The sequence below is a fragment of the Haplochromis burtoni genome, unplaced genomic scaffold (assembly GCF_018398535.1).
Source record: "Haplochromis burtoni strain Fernald_Lab_line unplaced genomic scaffold, NCSU_Asbu1 Contig_22, whole genome shotgun sequence".
NCBI lineage: Eukaryota > Metazoa > Chordata > Actinopteri > Cichliformes > Cichlidae > Haplochromis > Haplochromis burtoni.
In genome coordinates this window covers 963,212-984,527 of record NW_024582383.1, presented here as the reverse complement: position 1 = coordinate 984,527, position 21,316 = coordinate 963,212, and the positions used below count along the sequence as shown (strand labels likewise).

General features: G+C 42.0%; 2 protein-coding genes across 6 annotated transcripts; both read right to left on the bottom strand.

Moving 5' to 3' along the window:
- Positions 1-1,897: 1,897 nt before the first annotated feature.
- Positions 1,898-4,072, bottom strand: LOC102289849 (alpha-1-antitrypsin homolog). Its single transcript, XM_005917098.2, has 5 exons — positions 4,014-4,072; positions 3,218-3,843; positions 2,781-3,051; positions 2,543-2,690; positions 1,898-2,454 (listed from the first exon to the last, which is right to left on the bottom strand). The coding sequence occupies exons 2-5, from the start codon at positions 3,831-3,833 to the stop codon at positions 2,266-2,268; spliced, it is 1,224 nt and encodes a 407-aa protein (XP_005917160.1). The 5' UTR covers positions 3,834-3,843; positions 4,014-4,072; the 3' UTR covers positions 1,898-2,265.
- A 6,771-nt stretch (positions 4,073-10,843) lies between these two features.
- Positions 10,844-20,804, bottom strand: clmnb (calmin b). 5 transcript variants are annotated; one of them, XM_005917099.3, is made up of 10 exons: positions 20,454-20,804; positions 19,550-19,611; positions 19,377-19,472; positions 18,898-18,981; positions 18,696-18,788; positions 17,503-17,729; positions 17,055-17,248; positions 15,921-16,003; positions 14,136-15,427; positions 10,844-13,417 (listed from the first exon to the last, which is right to left on the bottom strand). In XM_005917099.3, exons 1-10 carry the CDS (start codon positions 20,518-20,520, stop codon positions 13,291-13,293), a joined length of 2,325 nt encoding a protein of 774 aa, XP_005917161.1. In that variant the 5' UTR covers positions 20,521-20,804; the 3' UTR covers positions 10,844-13,290. The 5 variants fall into 5 exon arrangements, with proteins under 5 accessions (XP_005917161.1, XP_005917163.1, XP_042074614.1 ...); XM_005917101.3 differs by having other exon boundaries at positions 10,844-13,420; positions 20,329-20,796; XM_042218680.1 differs by having other exon boundaries at positions 10,844-13,420; positions 20,454-20,795.
- Positions 20,805-21,316: the final 512 nt, after the last annotated feature.

Below are 21,316 nucleotides of genomic sequence, written 5' to 3'. Positions count from 1 at the left end.
AGCAACAGTGCAATGAGTGCACAGCTACAGAAATGCATCTTTAGAGTCTGTGGGTCAAAAAGCAAAGTTAAAATGATACAAAATGAGCTCCAAGTAAGGTTTTTCCATCATCGGTCCTTGAGTCATAATTTCATGAATTTATGAGTTAAAACCATTGGAATTAGCTTGAATCAGGTAGTTTCAGGATATGGCATTAAAAATAAGAAGAATGCTGATATTACTTATTACATTATTTATTTACTTATTTTTATGAGGTCACAATCAAGTCATCATTTGTGATCCACAAATATTACTATGTTATTCCTAACATGTTATTATATTGTTATCAGTATATTGGTACATATAAGAGTTTTGACTCATATATATGGCGTATATTTGTTTCCACATTTCTGGCCCCTTACTATCCCATTACATACATTTCAATGTAATATTACTAAAATAAAACCACTGCTGATACAATATATTATTTGGTAGTTTTCTGGATTTTACATTGTAATTTCGTAGTAATGATTTAATATTTCCATATCATTGCTTTCTTATTTCCACCTTACCGCACTATTGCCACATTATTACTGAGCTGCACTGAAAACCACTACTGACAAGTTCATCAGATGAAAAAAGTAGAATTTTCATGAGCATCTCTTATAACAGCATATTTCTGCAAAGCTACTTGTAACAGATCCCAAAGCTACCAGCTGAGAAGTCACTCTGTGCAAACAACAAAGGCTGGATTTTAAATCCAAGAAGTTACCTGGACTGTCAGGCAGACAACTCGACTAAACGGTCTGATTGCCAGTAATACAGCACCTGTAAGTAGTTGAGTTACTGCCCATTAGATGACTGTTCAAAAACACCTAGTGAGTGTAGGTCACCACGGATGTATTTCAGCTTCCTCAACACAGCAGGTATTATAATAGAGATTTAGCTCTAAAAGATATTTGAGGGATTTGAAAGTGTCTCTCCCACAGCAGATGTACAACTGTGAGTTGAATCATGAGCATCACTAAAATAATAAAGTCATATGTCTGTTATTGACAGAATAGAAATAGATATTTAAAGGTAAAGGCACTTCACCCTTCAGCGATTTTTTGATACACTGATAAAGTAGTAACCAGTAGTTCAGCTGTGTTGTAACATTGTATACAATATAACTGATGATACCAACGAAGGAAGCAGACAATGAATGCTGAGTAATGTCATGTCTGCTAAAACCACGTGATTACATCCTAAAATGATACAGATGTCATAAACTTTGTAAAGGTTACAAATGGGTATTTTTAGCCTGTTGCTAGGTGGTTGCCAGGCAACATGACAAGTTTGTTTCCTCAACACTTGCTGTTCACACCATGTTTCATGGAATCTGTTTCTTATTTTGAAGAGTTAGATTTAGATTTAACTGTAAATAATATAAATCTGTTTGATAAAATCATGTAATAATAATAATAAAGTAATATCTTCTTTTTCTTTCATATATAAATATTTAGAAAACGCAGTCTGTGGGCATGTGGGTGTGTGCGAACAGGCTGGTGTCAGGTGTGAACGAGTTCCCGGGCCTTACAGAACATGTTCAGGTGAGGATGAGGACTGACTCTGTGGCTGGGATTTGATCGCAAACTGATCTTTGATGATGACTCACCAGGCAAAAAAATCCCCCAATTAATCTCAACCTTAAGTCCGAAATTAAAACGGCAGCTTCTATGGATACTCAGGGACTGATGAAATCTGAATGAAGTGTCTTGAGCTCCATCAGCAGGTCAGAGTGAGATCATATTTTTAATTCTGCCTAAACATAACTGTAAATAACAGATAAGAGCCTTACAGCAATGACACTGACTTCATTATAGAATAATAAAGATCACTGGACTAAAACAAATGAAATAATATAACATGGCCTGTGTTCATGGAAAGTTTTTATTTCACTTCATGTTGAACCAAATTCAAAACACAACCGGCCACACAAAAGCTGATGTGCTGTGTTAGTAGAGGCTTCTTTGACTTGTGTTTCTTTTTTTCAGACATCTTTGCCTCTGGCCAAGTTCGGTTTTTAGTAGTAAATGTTTAATGCTGACAGACAGATTCATTTCTGTTATGTAATGACAGATGTGTTGTCATATTCATCACACTATTGGCTAAACATCATTTCCCCAGCGTTCTTATTATTACAGCGGCACCTCCGCATCATTTTAAGATCCCGAGGTAAAGATAACCCCCGGAGCTACTGCTGCAGCGTGAAAATGGAACAAATGTGGCGCACTAAGGGCATCCTTAGGCTGTGGGGTTGTTGATCTTGCCCATGAAGAGGATGCTCTTTGTTGAATGCTCAAGGATGAAGAGCAGGAAGGGTCTGTTGAGTGTTATGGCTTGGGGCAGACTCATTGGCATGATCTCGACAGTGGTGGCAGCAGCAGCCTCCGTTCCTGTTTCATCCACGCTTAGCACCGCCTGGTGAGACACCTGTTGGAGGAACCAGGACACAAGAGCCAATGTCACATTTGAGTCCATGAAGTGGACAAAACAATGAAGTCATATTCAGTGATCCTACCTTTGAGACTTTGAGCGGGACCTCATTAGACATGCCAGAAAAATCAGCTTTGTCTCCAAAAGCGTCCGTTATTCCACTTTCTTTCAGCGTGTCATCCAGGGAGGCTTCGGCAGAGATGGAAAACTTTGGCATGCCAAGATTCACGTTACTGAGAAACAAATACAAGAGAAAAACACCCGTGTAAGAGTCCCAGAAAAATACGCAACCACAAACAGCCACTTACGAGGTGCTCTCTTACGTCCTGAAGAAGGAATCGTGCCAGCGCCTGAGCTGATCTTTGCTAATGACAGCCTCCACCTGATTCATTTTGTCTTCATCGGGGAAAACAATCATCATGGAGGTGTTGCCCTTGTACGGCAGCTGCAAAATCGTGGCGTGGTTCCCGTCGTCTCTGTAGAAGTTGTAGCGTCCCGTCCTCCTCATCATGTCCACCTCAACTGTGGTGCTTCCATCCACATGGAATTCCTCTTTGCGTGTTATGTTACCGTTGAAAGGTTTCTCCCACTGTCCTGTAACGGGTCACATCAAGTCGATATTGATAGTGGGTACTTATTTGAAATCGTTGCATCCTTCAGACTTGTTTGTTTCGTGTATTTGTGCTAATCTCTATCTGTGAAAACCTTGAACCAGATAACACCTGGCTGACACTGTCTGTTCTGTCTGCATGCGTCTTACCTCTGAAGTAGACGTAGTTGATAAGGACCATTGCCATTTCAGGGTCCAAGTCCTTCACCATGTCTTTGATCTTGTCGTTGGTTTTGCTGGCAATGTGCTTGTTGATTTCAGCTGCAGCCTCTTCAGGTTTGGTAAAGTCAACTTGAAAGATTTCACCAGAGTAGTACTGCTTGATGTCATTCAAGAACTGCTCCAGAGGACTGAAGCCGGAGCGCACCGCAGCAGCATTGCCAACATCCAGCTTTTGGTTCTCCTGGCTTTCTCCAAGCATGTGAAAAAGATGCTTGTAGGCTTCGTTGACCTGAGTCTGGTTTAAGGTGCTGTAGCCCAGGCTGGAGAACAGCTGGCTGTGGGTTTCACCGCGGGCCCCAGTAGATAGCAGGGACAGGGCAGTGGAGATGCCCAGTGGCGAAAAGAAGATGTTGTTTCCAGCAGCAGTCTTGGCATTCAGACTTTTGTAGAGGACAACAGCAAAGTCAGCATTAGGAGCAGAGAGCCTGTGGCAGCTATCGTCCTCCTCGTTGCTCTGTGCAGAGCTGTGGTGGTGGTGGTGGTCGGCCAAGGCTACGGCCAGGAGCAGTGCAGCGAGCGCACAACTAGCAACGAGACCACGCATCTTTAGAGCACTGTCGAGAGAAAACAAGCATTTAAAGTTAACACTTCCAGGGATAACAGTGGGAAATGAATTAGGACACAATCAGAGCAGGATCTGGACTGTCTGCACTTCATTTCCAAACATAATGTTTAAGTTTCCTGAAATCCATTCAGTGGTTGGCTAATAAAGCAATGTTCTTACCTTTAAAGTCCTCTCTGCTGCAGGCAGCTGCTCTGAAACGTCCTCTTTATATACAAGAGCGAGAGTCAGTTTACAGTCCAGTTAAAAATTAACCAAGAGTGATCTCTCTGCTCTGTCCCATGCTGAGAGGCTGAGCCAGCTTCAGTGATGCAACACAGCTGATTAAAAACGAGTGTAAATGCGTCTAATCTATTTTTTATTTTTCATTTCATGCCTGCAATAACCATCAGAGAAGATCTGACAAATCAGATGTGGAAGTTGAGTTAATTCTATCTTAGTGCAAATTTTTCAGGTGAAAATGCATTTTGGAAGCAATACATTTTTTAAAAAGGGAGGTTCTATTAATTGCATTTACACGTATTCTTAGCGTGCAGCCATTTTATCTTGTTCGTGTTGGTGGCACCCTGGCACAGTTGTCCTCAAACTTTAGCTACTACTACTACTACTCTCTGTAAATACTGATGCAAAGATGATTCAAAAATCTAGAACGAGCTGTTTAGTTACGGACAGCAGACGACCAGCTGCTGTCAGCTTGTCATTTAAATTCTATGATCTCACATCTGCCATAAAATGTGATGCAGGCTAAATGACTGTTTTTAATAAAAGAAAATGCACAGCTCTGCATGATTGCAGTACCGTGTTGAAATGTGTCTCCATGTAACACAGTTTGAGGTTGTTGGTTTTGTGGCCGTGCAGCCGGTGCGGTTTATCAGTTTGAACTCTTGTCTCTTCTATCGATAAATTAAGTTAATAAATAATGAAGGACAGTAAGGAAAAAACCACTGAAGCTTTTTCACAGACAAAGGTGGCGTGAAAAGCATTCAGCTAAAGAAGCCTGTGATGCAATAATCATTTAAACATGAAGACGATGTTCAAATCTTCAGCTGCTTTTAAAAAGTGACAGATTTAACTGGAGGACAAAAAGGTTGCCTGGAAAAGTAGCTCGAACCCTGCCGACCATCTCACAGAGCGCGTCCTTTGGTGGAGACAAACACAGTAGTTATGGAGCTTTGATTTTATCTTTGTTCACTTCCAGTTTAACAAGTTCAAACTTACCTTTTCAGGGTTTTGTGCTACCAGTGTTCTACATGAGCTGACAGATTCCTGTTTCTTGCTGCGCTTTGCATGTTTGTTTGTTTGTTTGTATCAGGGACACTTTTTCTGTTACCACCATTAACTCGTCGGTTTCTACCTCTCCTTCTGTGAAAGGTTTGGGCGCACGTTATCCTTTAACTCTCACATCACTAATGTCACTCGATCAGCTTATTTTCGCCTCCGTAACATCCGTCGCCTCCGCCCCTTCCTCACTCCACATGCCACTGCTATCCTCGTCCACAGTCTCATTACCTCTCTGATCTTATTGTATTGGGGCGACCGTGGCTCAGGGGGTTGGGAATCGCATCTGTAACCGGAAGGTCGCCGGTTCGATCCCTGGGCTCTCTGTCCTGGTCGTTGTGTCCTTGGGCAAGACACTTTACCCTACCTGCCTACTGGTGTTGGCCAGAGGGGCCGATGGCGCATATGGCAGCCTCGCTTCTGTCAGTCTGCCCCAGGGCAGCTGTGGCTACACACTGTAGCTGCCTCCACCAGTGTTGAATGTGAGAGTGAATGAATAGTGGAATTGTAAAGCGCTTTGAGGGGTCCCGAAAAGTGCTATATAAATGCAATCCATTATTATTATGATCAACTACTGGAACTCACTCTTATCTGGCCTGCCAACAAAAATCCATCAACAAGCTCCAACGTGTCCCGTATAATTACTAGGACTCCCTCTACTCACCACATCACCCATCCTGAAGCAGCTTCACTGGTGTTCAACTCCACATTAATTTTAAAATACTCCTCTACACATTTAAGGCGATTCCTTCTCTCTCCCCACCATATCTCTCTGATTGGTACAGATCTCCATCCCATCCCGGTGCCTCAGATCCTCCTCTTCTCTTCTTCTTTTTGTTCCTTCCTCTCGTCTCGTTTCTGTGGGGGGCGGGGCTTTTAGCCGCTCTGCCCCTCGACTGTGGAGTTCCTTACCCCCTGACCTCAGAAGCATCAGTTCTTTCCCCCGTTTTAAGTCCACCCTCAAAACCCACCTGTTGAAGAACCAGAGCCGACTCTGTATAACTACTGCATGCTCTTAAACCTTTTATTATTATTCTGTTTATTTCCTGTTTTTATGCTTGTCTTATTTGTTCTGTGAAGTGTCCTTGAGTGTTTTGAATTATTATATTACATATTATGATGATGATGATGATGATGATGATGATGATGATGATGATTATTAATACTGTAGCTTATCGAGCTATGTGAAGCTTAAAGTCAGTTTTCTGAGTAACTCTCTGGCTGAAGCACAAATGAAGACCAGCAGCACAAACAGCGTGTCGCATTGGTGCTATAATTTACACTGCATCATTTAGTGATGCAGAAAATGTGAAAATGTTTTTATACTTGGTCCTAATCAGATGCTAATTTTATTTTACATTGACGGAGATGCCGCTGCCAAAACACATAATAATGTGCTGGGCTCAAAGAAAGCCTGGCTATGTTAACCCACATCACAAAAACCTGTTCAGTCACTAAGAGTCTTTTCACTTTGACCTGCTGACGAGCGAGACCGTGTCCTGCTGTGGGACTTAATGCTTGAATGTTCAAAGAAAGGAAAAGTGTCAGAGCTAACTAGAATTAGAATTAATTAGTATGTATTATTATTGCTCTGTGCACTGAATCAAACAATAACTGTTTTTCTGCAACATTCATTTCCACTCTCATTTACATTAGGAATCATTAATGTGCTCTCATGTTTGTTTTTAAATGCCTTCAGTCTTGCCCCACCTTACCTCTCTGAGCTTCTTCATCCCCACACACCCTGTCGGTCTCTCAGGTCAGCTGACCAGCTGCTCCTGGAGGTACCGAGATCCAGGAGGAAGCTCAGAGGGGGCGGGGCCTTCTCTATCGTGGCTCCAAAATTATGGAATAATTTGCCCATGCATGTTAGAGAGGCCCCTTCACTGTCCACTTTTAAATCACGTCTTAAAACCCACTTTTATTCCTTGGCTTTTAACCTCAGTGAGACTTAGTTTCTCTTTTAATTGAAGTAGTTATTTAATTAATGATTTCACTCTTCTTTTATTTGTTTTTTATTTATATCTTATGTAATTTTATTTTACAGTTCCAATGTACAGCACTTTGTGTCAGCTGTGGTTTTTTTAAAGTGCTTTATAAATAAAGTTGATGATGATGATGATGATTAACAGCTCAAATTTAATTAACGTGTAAAAGTAGGGTCACCGGGGGCTCGAACCTGTTACAGCCGAGAGGCGGGGAATGACCCCGGACGGGTCACGGGTCTGTCGCAGGGCTAACGCTGAATTGTCGGCACTATGCCATATTCCCTCCACTCCAGCTGCACGTGTTATTTATGTTTTTTATCATATTTTCTCATCTTTGCTTTGGTCTGACGGTCTGGGCTCACCATCGAAATTTAAGCATCTGAGATCCTCAAACAAACAAATGTTGAAGAGAACTGATAAAAAATCCTGCTCAGTGGCAACACTAACAAGGTTTGGAGAGTTTTCCTGTATTTATGGTTTTTTTATTAGTTGTCAAATATATAAACAGTCTGGCCCAGAGTGTCATTCTACATACAGAGATGGTAATAGTAGTAGAGTTGCTATGACGGCACTGCCCCCATTAACATTAAAATTAAGCAGCCTTGTATATCACTGTTCATTTGTTATCACTCAAATCACCGTTTCATTGTCATCGTGACTGCCCTGGTGTTTTTGGTTCAGACGGCCCACCATCGCTCAAAAAACGACAGATGGTGCCGTTAAATATGTGCACATATTTGTGCAAAGCAACGACAGAGCCGAGTAGCACATGCAAAAAGCAGAAATAGAACAAACATATCAATGCAGCCGCTTCAGGTGAAACTCTTCCTTCCTGGACCAGGACAAAGGTGAGCTGGATTATAGGATCCATGGAAGGAAAACCCGGATATTTTTATCCAGATTACACCTCTGGAACACTTTGGTCTGGGTTTCCATCAGTCAGTGCTCCTGATTAACAGGCTGACATTTGTGTTGCGTGTGATAAATCTGTTGTCCTGTTAATCAAACTATTATCCATTCATCATCTTCTCAGTGAGCTTAAGATCATCACAATATCTACACAAGACCGAGTGAGGTGAAAAGTACGAGCTGCTGTCACAGAGCTGCTAAACCTTAGCGTGCTAATGTGACACAACATCGTGAGCATTTCTCTTCTGGTGTTGGAGAATGATGCTATACGCTCTTGCAAAACAATTTCCAGTAATTGCCAAAGATGATGAAGAGATGTTACAGGAGGAAATAGCTTTCAGAGTGAAGAAGTGACAAAAAGAGAAAATGCTTTTGTAATGAGAGAAAAGCATTTTATGTTTTACTTTTGCAAGAATAGCAGAGATTCAGTCACAGGGATAAATTGCTGCCATTTAAATCTCTTTTCATCATTTCATGAAAATGGAGAAATAAACCATAAATCACCCTGTAATGTTTGAAAAACCAAACTCCCTCTGCAACTTCAGTGAAACTGCTGTAAACGCCTGTTTTCCTGCCAGGAAATGATACGACTGTCATCTTCTCTGTGTGAAAACAGTGAACACAAGAAAAAGAGAAGAGTGTGATGTTCACTCATGACATCGGTGGGATCCACGAGTCTTCCAACAAGCAGGATGAGCCCCGCGTCACAGATCGTGAGCATGAACGAGCTGCCAAAGGTTACTCATGGGGGGACAGAGAAGTCGAGCATGGTGTCAGGTCTCCCCCCTTCCTTTGCCTTAGTTTCTTCCACCTTCAGCGTGACCTCATGAGGTGTCTAAATGTAAGGACATGGAAAAGGAGCAGTTAGAGGACAGAGTGAAGAGAAGTGGATCTCTAAATGAGGTAAAGGAGACAAGGGAAAAGTAAAAATCCTTTGTTGTGTTTCAGTGTGTTTGGCAGCTTCATGGTATTCCATTATTTGGTTCTTTCTTAACCTCGAGGAGTGACCCCATCTTTCCCTCCAATATTCCAGAGAAGTTGGCTGAGTGGGTGGATGATACCCCAGCGCTCCTCAGGAGACTTTGTAAACTGAAGGATTTCCTGAGTTGAAACTTGGGGAAACGGATTTCTGCCTGCCTGTGGAAACAACAGTCAGTCTGTTAATGCGTTTGCTCTGAGAAGCCTTGTTACAACCTGACATTTCACTCACTGACAGTAATTATATCCGACTAGTAAACTACTCCACGTCGTTCATCGTGATACCTGACAACAGGAAGCAGTTGGACTGACACAGCTCCACAGACTGTGGATTCAGGAGTGAAAACGCTTATCAGTGAACATATATCACAACGGGGTCACACCTGGACTCACCTCTGCATAAATATGCATGTAACGTGGTTGTGGTGTTCACAGTGTTTTCACCTCACTGTTTCAGAGGTGCTCTAAGGATTATCCACAACGACACAACGCACAATCCCAGTTTGTGTACCACTTTAAGAAAAGTGATTGTTTTTAATTTGATGGCACCAACAAATCTGATAAAAGTTGGGCGAGATTAACAAAAGGCTGGAAAATAAGACGACTGGTTGTTAAAAGAGCATCTTTGAGGCAGAGGTTCACCAATCTGCAAACAAAAGAAACACATGTGTGTGAACACAGTTCCCCACTGCGTCCATGGTGGCAGGTTAAGGCTCTGTCATGCAAAGAAGAAGCCACGTGTGAACATTATGAAGAAGCAATGATGTCTTATCTGTGCCAAAGCTTATTTAAAACAGACTGAGACAAAATGGAAAACTGTTCTGTGGTCGGGCGAATCAAAATCTGAAATTCTTTTCCAGCAAACATGGACACCCCACTGTAACCCAGACACTCACCACCTGAAAATAACAACAGCTGCTCAGTTGCACAGCAGGAAAAATGTCCCGATCTCAACTTTTATGAGATGAGTTATTGCCATCAGGTTAACAATGAGATATTATCCTTTCTCAAAATTGTACATTTTCTCCATCTTAACATTTTATGTTTTCTAAATTCTATTGTGTATATGTTAATAAGTTAAATATAAGTTAATAAGATTCATAAAACTTTCCATTCTGCTTGATTTATATTTTACACAGCATTCAAACTTGGGTTATCAGGTAGGATTCTGTGTACAGGTACTGTTTCCTGTGTTTGGATGAACGAGTCCACATTTTTACATTTTTAGATTTAAAGCCTTTATTTTGCAAACTGTGTTGGAGGAAGTACTCTGATCCTTTAATTGAAAGTATATTAATATCAGAGTATGAAAATACTCTAATAATCTAATTACTTTTATTTTAATTCAAAAAAAATACCTAAATTATGAAACATAAAAGTGCTTACAGTATTGCATCAATATTCCTGAATCATTCTTTGGCTCTTTGCTCCGGTAGCTTGATAATATGTTGCTGCTTGGAACTGTTGTAAATAGTTTTTCATTTATGACATTACTGATTATGAATTTTGTAAAAAAAAAAAAAAACTAGTACCGGTACCGAAAAAAAGAATATTTATAAAATATTTTTTTAAAAAATTTTTATAAATAATATATACTATATATATATATATATATATATATATATATATATATATGAAATTTTATTTTTTGTATTTTTTTCTCTTTTATGTATATGTATATGTGTGTGTGTGTATGTGTATATGTATATGTGTGTGTGTGTATATGTATATATATATATATTTATATATATATATATATATATATATATATATATATATATATATATATAAATTATTAAATATATATATATATATATATAAAAATAAAATAAGCATGTTTTCATATTCAGAAAGATGGAGCCATGAAGTAAAAGTATCTTTGGGTAACAAACAGTCCTCCTACGCTGTGTTAACTTTGAATACTTTGAATCTCTGTATGAAGAAAGGATGCAAAATGACACAGATTCAGTCAAACATCTTGATGTGCTGCAGTAGGATATCATAAATCTGTGCCTAAAATACTACTTGGATATTTTAGATTCTGTATTCACTTCATCACTTAAATACACCATGCTGCATCCCCTTTAAGTAAAATATTTCAGCACTGTTGGGAGATGTTCCAACGGGGATGCAAAATGACTCAATCACAGCCCAATGTATCGCTGGTAGATTGACGTGCTGTGGTTTGAATTTTATTCTTGTTTAACCAGCTGCATTCCCAGCTGGTCCTCCAAGGGCCGCAGGTCTGCTTTGGGAAACCAGGAGCAGTGAGGTGGTTGCAGCATTCAGCCTGAAGGTCTGTGTGGGGCTTTTCAAATGGTTGAATACCTGATGTGTTTGTTATTGACGTGATCAACACATAATAACAAAGCTTCATTCCTATAAAGAAACACTTGGTTTATACTCTAACCACATCTTCATGGATAAAAACATGCAAGTATAATCTTTGAAGCATAAATACTTATAAGCTACCTTTGAAATACACATGATTGTTAATAGTTTGTCAGAGGGCTGCAGGTCTTTCCTCCAAGTCTCAGAGCTGACGGTGCAGACAGAGGACTCAGATTCATGAGAGCTGGAAAATAAATTTGTATGGTGTAGTGTAGCTCGTCCATCAACATGTAGGCTGCTACGCAATCTTAACTGACCCCCAGTTCTTTTTTTTGCACCATCATCTGCCTGAGGTCCAATTTGCCACTCCTGCTGTGGCACCACCAATCCCAGCATCTGTCCTGGCTCCAGCCCCAGTCGCCTTCTGAAGCCCACCTCCAATCCCTCCCTCCTGGAGATGAGGCTGCATTACAAATCTGTGAGAGCAGATATGGTGGCCTTCAGGCTGTGTTCTGTCTAGTCGGCCACCATCCCTGGGGCCTCCGGGGCCGGCTCTGGTTATCAGACCCAGAAGCTGGGCAAGCTGAGCCAGAGCTGACCCAGGCCCGAGGGTGAGAACAAGATGCTGCGCTGATGCTGCTGCTGGACGTCAGGCTCAGTAGCAGTTCTGCTGGCCGGGTCACGATACGGTTCAAAGGTCGAGGCCGTGTTTAGGGCTGATGTACCGAGCTGCTGCAGCTGATCGGCCTCTCTCTCCCTTCGCTCAAGAGTTTCAGGCCTCGGTACAGCTGATCTAAACGCCGAGGGACACGTTAGCAACACTAGCACTGTTATTTATATAAAACTACATACAGCAGGCATCGTTGCTGCTTCTCTTGCTATCCTGGCTTGACCGTACATAAGACCAACAAACCCCTTGCTTTGGGGGAGTGTTGTTCTCGTGGCTCGGTGTGGGGGTGGCGGTGTTGAAAGTATATCGATCTCCAGGGCTGAGCTTTCGACTCAGGGGTAATGCTCTAAGCAAACAACGGCAGTGTGTTTTTAAATTCTTAGAATTTGACCAGCAGTGAATGTTTGAGTATTTGGGGGCAGAGAGGACAGAGAATACTCACTCGACCCCCAACTTAATACACTTTCTCTTCAACGTGGATTTTGATGACTTACGTAACTAATGCATACTCCTGTGTCGCTCTGTTGTCACTGTGGTATTCCAACAAGCATTACCTAATAGTCCAAACTGCTTAAAATGACAACATCTATTCTATGTTGATGAGTGGATCACATGCACACACATCAAGCAGCTGGTTTATTGTTTGTATCAGATGGTCACAAAAATTATCCCGGAGAAAGCCTGTGGTAAAAATAAGCTTGAACTCAGGCAGCATCCGAGATGAAGACAATAAAGCGGTCCACAGTCTAAGCCATAAGTGACACAGTGAGAGTCTGTGAAATGCCAAAGTGCTCATTAAGTATTATCAGCTTAATCTTCACTTGTCAATACAGCTTCTAATTAAACAGCAGGTCACACGGGATCTTCAGCAGGCAACAGAATGCTGTATAGACAAATAAGAAGGTCGCTGCGATGCTGCAGTGCCACCGTGTGGTCGATTTTGTCAGGTGAATTTCAAAAAGGAGTAATTTTTCTAGGAAAATCAATTTTTGGACATGTGTTCAGCAAAAAAAAAAAAAAGCCCCCAAACCATTTCTGATAATAAGTGCGGTGCAAGACCGAGCAGCTGAAAGTCTGTGTAACAACGGGGATTACAGGATTTAGCTTTATCTGAAACTACGGCCCTGAGTCTTATCAGATTATTCTGTGGATCTGCTTAAATGGCGTCTTTAGGAAACTGTGTCACAGATGAAGAGTCGGTCCAGCCTTATGTGTCCCTGTTTGTCTCATTAGTGGCAACTGGGCTCATGAGCATGTCGGAATAAGAAGCTTGTGCTGCAGTGACTCAGAGGTTCATCTGACTGAGGATGAGGCAGCAGTACAGCAGGACCCACCAGACCAAGAGCATTTCCAGCTCTGACAGGGTCACTCCACAAGAGGCTGCTGAAGGCTGAAGAAGGGATCCTTCGTCACTGCTGGAGACAAACGAAGGAGTGTGAGGTGAAGGTTCTGCACTGAAGCAACCACATCGAAATCGGGAGTAGCAAAAACTACATTCAAATGCAGATATCTTTTTATAGTGTTTATCCAAACAGAAGCTTTAACGATATCATATCCATGTTAACTCTTTACCTTGTTTTCTACGGCTAGATTACAATAAATAGCATCCTGGGACCAGACGTTAAGTTAACTTTAAGCAGCCCTGTGACTTAATAGAAATCCTAAAACACGCTCGAAAGTGAAGCATGCTTTATATTTCATATATAAAAGCACTACTAACTCAAACTTCTCAGTGTGACGATACTGTTTAGCCAGGTAAGTGCTTTAGACATGAAGAGGGAGCCCCCCCTTCATCAGTAGGTGGCACTATTGAACTGAAAAACAGCCTCTATAGAAATACTCCTCTGGGCCATGATCACACTGTGACTGAGCGCTTTCCAAACCAGGCTGCTGTTTGCACAAAGACCCTTTGACAGTAATGCGACAGTATTTACTCGCTTTATGCTGCAATACAAGAGACACAGCAAGTGAACAGTAGCTGTAAAAGGAAACGATGCTCATCTGTGTGGAAGCCGCGTTGTTCCAGACATTTAACGAACTTGTCTCTGTTACCTGTGTTATTACTGAGTCACAGTAAACTGGAAGTCTTGGCAAATGTGGTGAATTATGTTTCTGCTGATAAATGGTTACCTGGGTGACCGAGGGGTTGACCTGCAGGCAGGAGGCCAGACACCTCCGAGTGGGCGTGTTCTGGGACTCTCCTCCCCATCGTGCTCTGTCGTTGTTGTCGTCATCTCCTCTCCAGCTGCTGATTTAACTTCATCAGTGTCTCTCATTTTTTCTTCTTTACACTTCCTGCCACTTTCTTCTTCTGTGTCACTTCTGACTTCACAGGCAGCCTCATCAGTTATTATTTTTCCATTTACTTCACCCTTAAAACTTTCTGAATTTGTACTTTTCTGGCTCTTCCCATCTTCTTTCATCACAGCAGCATCTTGGCCTTCATTCCCTACATCCTGTCCTCCCACCTGTCCATGTTTTTTGGAAAGCTCTGCATCTCTTCCGTCCTCGGTGTCTTCCTGCCAACGGGCCACTTCAACAGTTGCTTCCGCTGCATTGTCCTCTGTTTTGTCGACCCCATTCTTGAACATTTTTGCATTTTCCATCTTTTTCTCCCTTTCTTCCTCACAATAATCACCATCATCATTGCTCTGTCCTCTATTAGCCCGCTGCTCTTCATGCTCCTCTGTGCTTCTACTTTCACCCTCTGGCTTAAAGTCAAGCGCTGCTCCACCGTGTGTCATTTTGCTGAGATTTCTTTCATTTTTGTCAAAATCAAACTTCCTGTGCACCGCTGACTGGGCTGATTCAAGCTCAAAATCAGCCTTTTGTAAAAAGGAGCCTTCCTGATATTTGGATTCTTCTTTCATTTCCTCTGCTGTTTCCTCTTTGACCTTTGGTACTTGTCTTTTCAGCTGATTATATGGTTGAAACACATCTTTATTCAGCTCTAGGATGTAGCTATATGCATCCTCCTCATCTGAATCCAGCGATGGTAAGCTGTAGATTCCTTCCTCGGAGCTTAAAGAATAGCAGCTTTGTGCTCGTCGCTTGTCGTAGCCTTGATCCAGTCCACTGTCCAACCACAGCTGGACCTCCTGGCTGACTATGCCAGCATCCAGAGGACTGGGTGGCTGTAAAGTGCTTCGTGCACTGCCTTTCCTTTTTTTGTAATGTGAGTCTGAAGCAGTCCCAGCAGGCTGGTCGGAGGTAGCTGTTCCATTTGTGTGAAAGGACGGAGAGCGGGGACTTCCTGAAGATCTCTGAGACCAACGCTTCCACAGAAGCTGCTCGCTGCTCTTCTCCAAGCCTTTCAGCAACACCTGGACTTCTGGAACATCAGCGTCAGTCTCTTCAAAGCTGACTGACTCAAGTGATCCAAAACTGGGAATCTCGGGAACGTCAATATCTGGTGTGGGAGCCTGTAATATAAGCATGTCAGTGATAGCAGAACCAAAGAAATACTGCTAGCATGTAATAATGTCACACTATGAAGGTATTGGTAAGTGCTTATTTTGTCATTTATATCTCATTAATCCTTCTCAGTACGTCATTTATGAACAGATATGTTTATCCATCTGTTACTGTAACAACAGACGTTACACAGAAGTCTGTAATTGTTCTGAAAATCAATGTTTTTACGTAAAAATCCCCTCAAAAACTATTTTACTCATTTGTACAATGATGTCACTTATTGAAAAAAAACTATTACTAAACTACATTTTCTAAACAAAGACACCTTTAGATTCAGACGCTCTCTGCTTCACCTGTTCTGAGTCTCTGAGCTAAGATGACGGGCGGCCGGTGGCAGTTTCAAGAATAACTGAGTGATATAAATTTATTTCTTTATTTCTTTTTTTATATCTACCTCGCTGTAGTGAGACTGTAGTGAAGGTGAACCTGTGCAGCACTAACCTCATCTATGCCTGAGTGACACTTTGGGAACATGGAGACGTAGGTGATGATGGACTGCTCGTCTGGTGAAGTGCACGTCACATCTGCAGGGAACGATTAAAAAAATCAGAAAACACTTAAAACACAAGTGTGTGTGTGTGTGTGTGTGTGTGTGTGTGTGTGTGTGTGTGTGTGTGTGTGTAAAACAAAGCTAGGGGCTTGTAAGACCATTTAAATGGGCTGATTGGTGCGTTTCTACTCTCCTGTAGCCACATTCACACAATCACACAAGCACTGCCTTCTATGCTTTTAAGTGCTCACTAACATTCACACTGTGATGGATGCATCAGAGAGCAGCCAGCGGTGAGTATGTTGCCCAAGGATGCTTGGCATGCAGACAGTGGCAGCCAGGGACTGAACCACATAGACCCTTTACTGCTTGGAAACATGCTGTATATGTACCACGTGGGCCCTCAAAATAATAACTTGCATATCGTGTGGCCCTGTGGAGGTGAAGGTTCCTGGTTTAGGGGATGGTTGGTTGAGTCAGGTCTGGGTTTATTTGAAATTTATGTTAACTAAATATTGCAAGAGGTTTAAAATGTGATATTTGTGGCTTTCTCTAGAGACAATGTGAATCCACATGACTCTCATTTTATACATTTTTCATGTTCCTGAGTCAGGACGTTTTTCTGAACTCTTCAAATAAATAAATAAATAGGTCCGTGGTTGGTTCTGTAAGTAAACTGGTTCAATAACAGTCCTGACTCAGGGCCATGCTGTTGTATAAGCAGGGCCCTTCATTCATAAGCGTAACACTGTGTACGTCATCTTCTTGCTGCAAGAATGGGGGCGTGACAGTGGGAGCTGTGGGAGCTGTGGGGCTGTCCTGTGCTGTCTGACAGCTTCCTGTATCCTGTTGATTTTTGCGCACCAGCTTGTGCCTTTTCTCCGTCCACTATACGCTCACCTCAGAGAAACATTCAATCATTTCCATTTGTCTTGTCAGCCCCCTGGGCTTGAATTTCATATATGCATTTATAGAAGACTTGCTCTCATGTTTACAGTTTGCTGTAAACTGAAAGGAAATCTCTCATCACTCCAGGCACATAATCAACGTGGTGATTTTTTCACCTAATATGAGAAATCTTTTACCTTCAGGCTCCAGCAGTGGCGGTACATCCAAGCTGTGATGGGCTATCATGAAAGCCTGCCGGATGTTTTCCACTGGATCTCGATGAAAGCTTTCCCTCAGGTCAACCATGACTGGGTTTATGGACTTAACCAAAGCAAGAAATGCCAAGCCGCTCCTCCAGCTCTTCCCAAAGTCCTTCACGTCCACCCCGTACCTGCAAAAAGTTTAAAATGCCATTTAATTAAATGACAAGTGTGAGCCATCGTTCCAGCTCAATCTAAAACTATTCTGATTTCTCACAAGAAAGCTAATTTGGGGCTGATGTAGGGTTAGGATAAGTTTACCACCTATTAGAGCTCAGAGGATAAAGTAACCTGCTGACATTTTGTTTCATTGTTTGAGTGGGAATATGTTTGGGCTCAGTGTTAATTACATGACTTTGTAAGTGTTTTGATCTTTTTTGCTCACTTTGATGTGCATCTTTGGACCCATTGCAGGAGCACCTTGATTGCTTTCCCATGATACTTTGCTTCCCTGCCAGCCTTCCTGCCTTTACTTGGCAGAGTGCTGCAAGAGTATGTGCCAGGGTCACTTGGCTGGGGTGAGAGGTCATTAGAGGATGGATAACTGCTCATTGACAAGGCGGAAAGGCTGGAAGACAAATGCTTCTGGAGGCCTCCCATCACCTCCTTTACCTGTGTAGGAGTAACACAGAGGTGTGAGTCGGTGATAAATGGCTGGGCAAGAAGTAAGATAATACATTAAGACATTTGACTCATAGATAGGGATGGGTACCGGTATCCGGTGCCATGACGGCACCGGTTCTGACATAAACGGTAGTAACCAGACCGAAAAGCAGCGCACATTTCGGTGCTTTTTTTTCCTGAGCTGTGATACACTTTGGATTCTAGCCAATCATTTTACGTTTCCGAGGATAGTAGGCGGGCCAGGTACGTACGTTCTTTTAGAGCAGAGCTACAGATTAAAAATGCCCAAGGCGAAGCGGTCAAAGTCTGGCTGTACTTCACAGCAAAAGATGCAAACTCAGCAGCAACAAGTGCTTTAAGCTGATACTGTGATACTGTCAAAGGAGGTAACACCTCGAATCTGATGAAACACCTGGCGACGCATAGCGTTTTTAAAAGCCGAGAAATGCGCCGTATTTGATAGCTTGCTGCGAGACCTCACACCGAGCACATCTACTGCGGGTGTGGTGCCTGTTATCGGACCCGGAGTTAGCAACATCCCCCAAAACCCGAAGAGGAGAGTCCTGGCCCCTAGCCCTGCCAGTGTAGCAGAAATGATGAGGATGATGATGCAGCAGCAGCCGTTCTTCTCTGCGTGAGTAGCTTAATGTTGTTCGTGTGTAATTTACGTTGAGTAGGCTAACCACGTTATTACATTAATGCATGTAAGGTGAACTAGCAAACATCATCATAGCTACATGCGGCTGTCTTCTTGTTTGATGGCAGATACTCCCTTCACCCTGGCCAAAAAGGCTAAAATGACCAAAGAAAAAGTGGAAAACAGTTAAACATGAGAGGTTTTTGGACAAAGTTTGTGTTTTTCCATTGTTTAAGCACCGGCACCGATTTCAAAAGTACCGGTATCGGATAAAACCTAAACGATACCCATCCCTACTCATAGATGATAAATCCAACCTGAAAGTGCAAGATGATGCTCCAAACAAGGTGAAGAACAACAGATGGTTTACCATCAGCAATTCCAGAAGCATCAATGCCAAGCAGCTTTACCTGGCAGATAACAAGGAAACATCGATCACAATCTTGTTATTCCTGATTTGAAATCATGTCATTCATACATGTCACAGCAATGTCACTGAATCTACAAGGAAACACTCACATGTCTGTCATCCAGAAAGACCAAGGCCTTGGAAATGTTGTTAAGTCTGAAGATGCGATGAGAGGAAGACCTAAACCTATAAAGCTAACAAAGTTAGACGAGAAAAAACATAATCACTGTTCAGGGAAATGAGCTGGTTGATTTTATTGCTGTTAAGAAGACTGGTCCCATTTATATAGCAACCCTGAACAATGACGTTACAACCAACAGCTCAGCATGAAGACAGTAAACTGGGAGACACTGCTGGCTTGGCTTCGACTAAGCGTTAGGCTTGAGACTAATTAAACAAAAAAAGGAAATGACATCAGCAGTAATTAAAACATTTCCTGTCTCTGGCCATGACAGCAAACTCTTTTTCACAGGAACTGTGCTCCCAGCGTCTCCTGGTGAGTCTCTGCTTCCAGGACTCCTGCTACGCTTGCAGTGGCCAAATTTAAACAGGCTTTGGCTAAATCTTTCTTGAACAGCATGATTCTTACTAGTCTGCACCCAGACAGCTCCTCCAGCAGGCCCATGAGTATTTTGCCATCCTGAATGTCTGTGAACAGGTCGTGCACTTCAATAGGAGGGTCCCGCTGGGGGGGAAAAGCATGACCCTCATTGATAACCACATTTTTTTCAGAGTGATCTGATGAACTGATTTGTGCCTTACTCTCTGCAGAAACACATTCATCCACCTGGTGAAGGTTCTCTTCTGCACTGCTTTTCGTTCATCTGAGGAAGAGAAAACAGGGCCTTGGTACACCAATATTTAAATAAAACATGAAAATGGCATCAGCAGTGATCAGCATAACGTTAATGGAACGCAGTGTAATGGGAAATCGTTGGTGCTTTATTCGTATGGTTGTTATTGTGACAAATATTAGTAAATCGATTAGCTTTTAGCACTCACTAGCCACCCTAAACATTGCAGTGGACTAAGTAACCTGTGCACACCCACAGCACTCTGGCAGGAGCGAGACACTGTGCCCCACTGGCCACAGAAGAAAGAATAATAGCCCCAGGCACTGACCTAGCCTCCCAAACATGATCCCAATCAGTATCCACAGGAGGCACCAGAATTATTCTGATCCACGAGGCCCCACCCTGCAAGCACAAGGACGCAAAAGATCCACGTCCAATGCCCTGGTGCTTTTAACTGCAGAACAACAAGTGACCTGTGTCTATGTCACGGCACGTCAGAGCGGGATAGAGATTGGTAGGATATGAGGCAGCTGGTTTTTAAAGTTGTGTCACTGTTAATCTAAGAAGAATGCAGAATATTGAGGTATTTAGTAATTAAATGTCCATACTCTATTTTATAGATAGACAGTTTACATGAAACCCAACTGAACAGTGCTGGAGAAGGAACATTTCTATAATAATTAAAAATTTGATACTAAAACACTAAATGATTGGGCAATCGAATGACACGAAGCCAAGAATACCTACCTGGAAAATTCCCTAAGAATGCAGTCAAGGAAGCAGGAGAGCAATGATGGTCCTTTTTGTATTCTTTTCAAAGGTGGCCTGTATACACAGTTATTTAAGTAAAACCCACCAGGATGGGACTGTACCTTCAGATGTGTATTTATCATTGAGCTCGCTCGCTGAGTTTGTCTGTGAATCCCAGCTGTCCTGCATTCTCGTTTAGACTCTTGGCACATGATCCATTATGGAGATAAAAAGTGAGAATAAGTCAAAATGTCAGCAATCAGAGGCACTCCACAGTTTCCTTAAACACTAATGTTGAAGTAAAGGCAAAAGAGAGGCGGTGTATCTTGCCCCAACACGCTGAAACCTCCCTCTGACGCGTTCTCCCACCACTCCCACAAGCACAGCGTGAACCCGACTGCAAGTCTGTGGTTTATGAAATCCTGTATGTAGTGGTGGTCACTCCATGTCCAGGGGTCTGTTTGCATGTAAGAACTCGCTGTGGTTTCTGTTTTCACGTATAAGGATGTCGTTCAGAAGATCTCATGGGTGAATGATTCATTAAAGTAAACACACATATTTCTTCATAGCTCACCTGGCTCAGGGTAAAGGTACGAGCAGAGGAAGCCAAGGTTCCTGTGATGTATTAATCAGTCAAAGAAAGAAAAACAGAAAATTACAAATCTTTTTAGAGAGATTTGACAAAGTGTTTGTCAAGTTTGATAGCACTGGAATTTACCTCTAATATTTCCTGCAGCAATGTATTTTATCTTTCTTTTATCTTGCAAAATTACTACATTCCAGAAACAGGTCGAGTCTCACAGGAAACATTCATTTCCAAAAATCCAAAACTAAGACAGAAACAATTAAAAATGAAGCTAAAAAATATTTATCACAAAAATACAAAACTATAATAACTTTGTTCAACAAGCAGTTAATTCTTTATAATCAAAAAATTGATCCGTTTTCTGGGACACCCTGGTGTTGTCTTTCACAGTGAAGATGA

What these genes read in the sequence shown, in the direction of transcription:
- clmnb (XM_042218680.1), bottom strand. Translation starts at nt 20,520, where the DNA reads ATGCAGGACAGCTGGGATTCACAGACAAACTCAGCGAGCGAGCTCAAT. An exon ending in GTCCAAAGATGCACATCAAA is followed by an intron (nt 17,249 to 17,502) that starts GTGAGCAAAAAA and finishes AACTTTTTGCAG; the next exon opens with GTACGGGGTGGACGTGAAGG. An exon ending in GCCACTGCTGGAGCCTGAAG is followed by an intron (nt 16,004 to 17,054) that starts GTAAAAGATTTC and finishes CGTTCCCTGCAG; the next exon opens with ATGTGACGTGCACTTCACCA.
- LOC102289849 (XM_005917098.2), bottom strand. Translation starts at nt 3,833, where the DNA reads ATGCGTGGTCTCGTTGCTAGTTGTGCGCTCGCTGCACTGCTCCTGGCC. An exon ending in CACGATTCCTTCTTCAGGAC is followed by an intron (nt 2,691 to 2,780) that starts GTAAGAGAGCAC and finishes TTTGTTTCTCAG; the next exon opens with TAACGTGAATCTTGGCATGC. An exon ending in TCCCGCTCAAAGTCTCAAAG is followed by an intron (nt 2,455 to 2,542) that starts GTAGGATCACTG and finishes TTCCTCCAACAG; the next exon opens with GTGTCTCACCAGGCGGTGCT.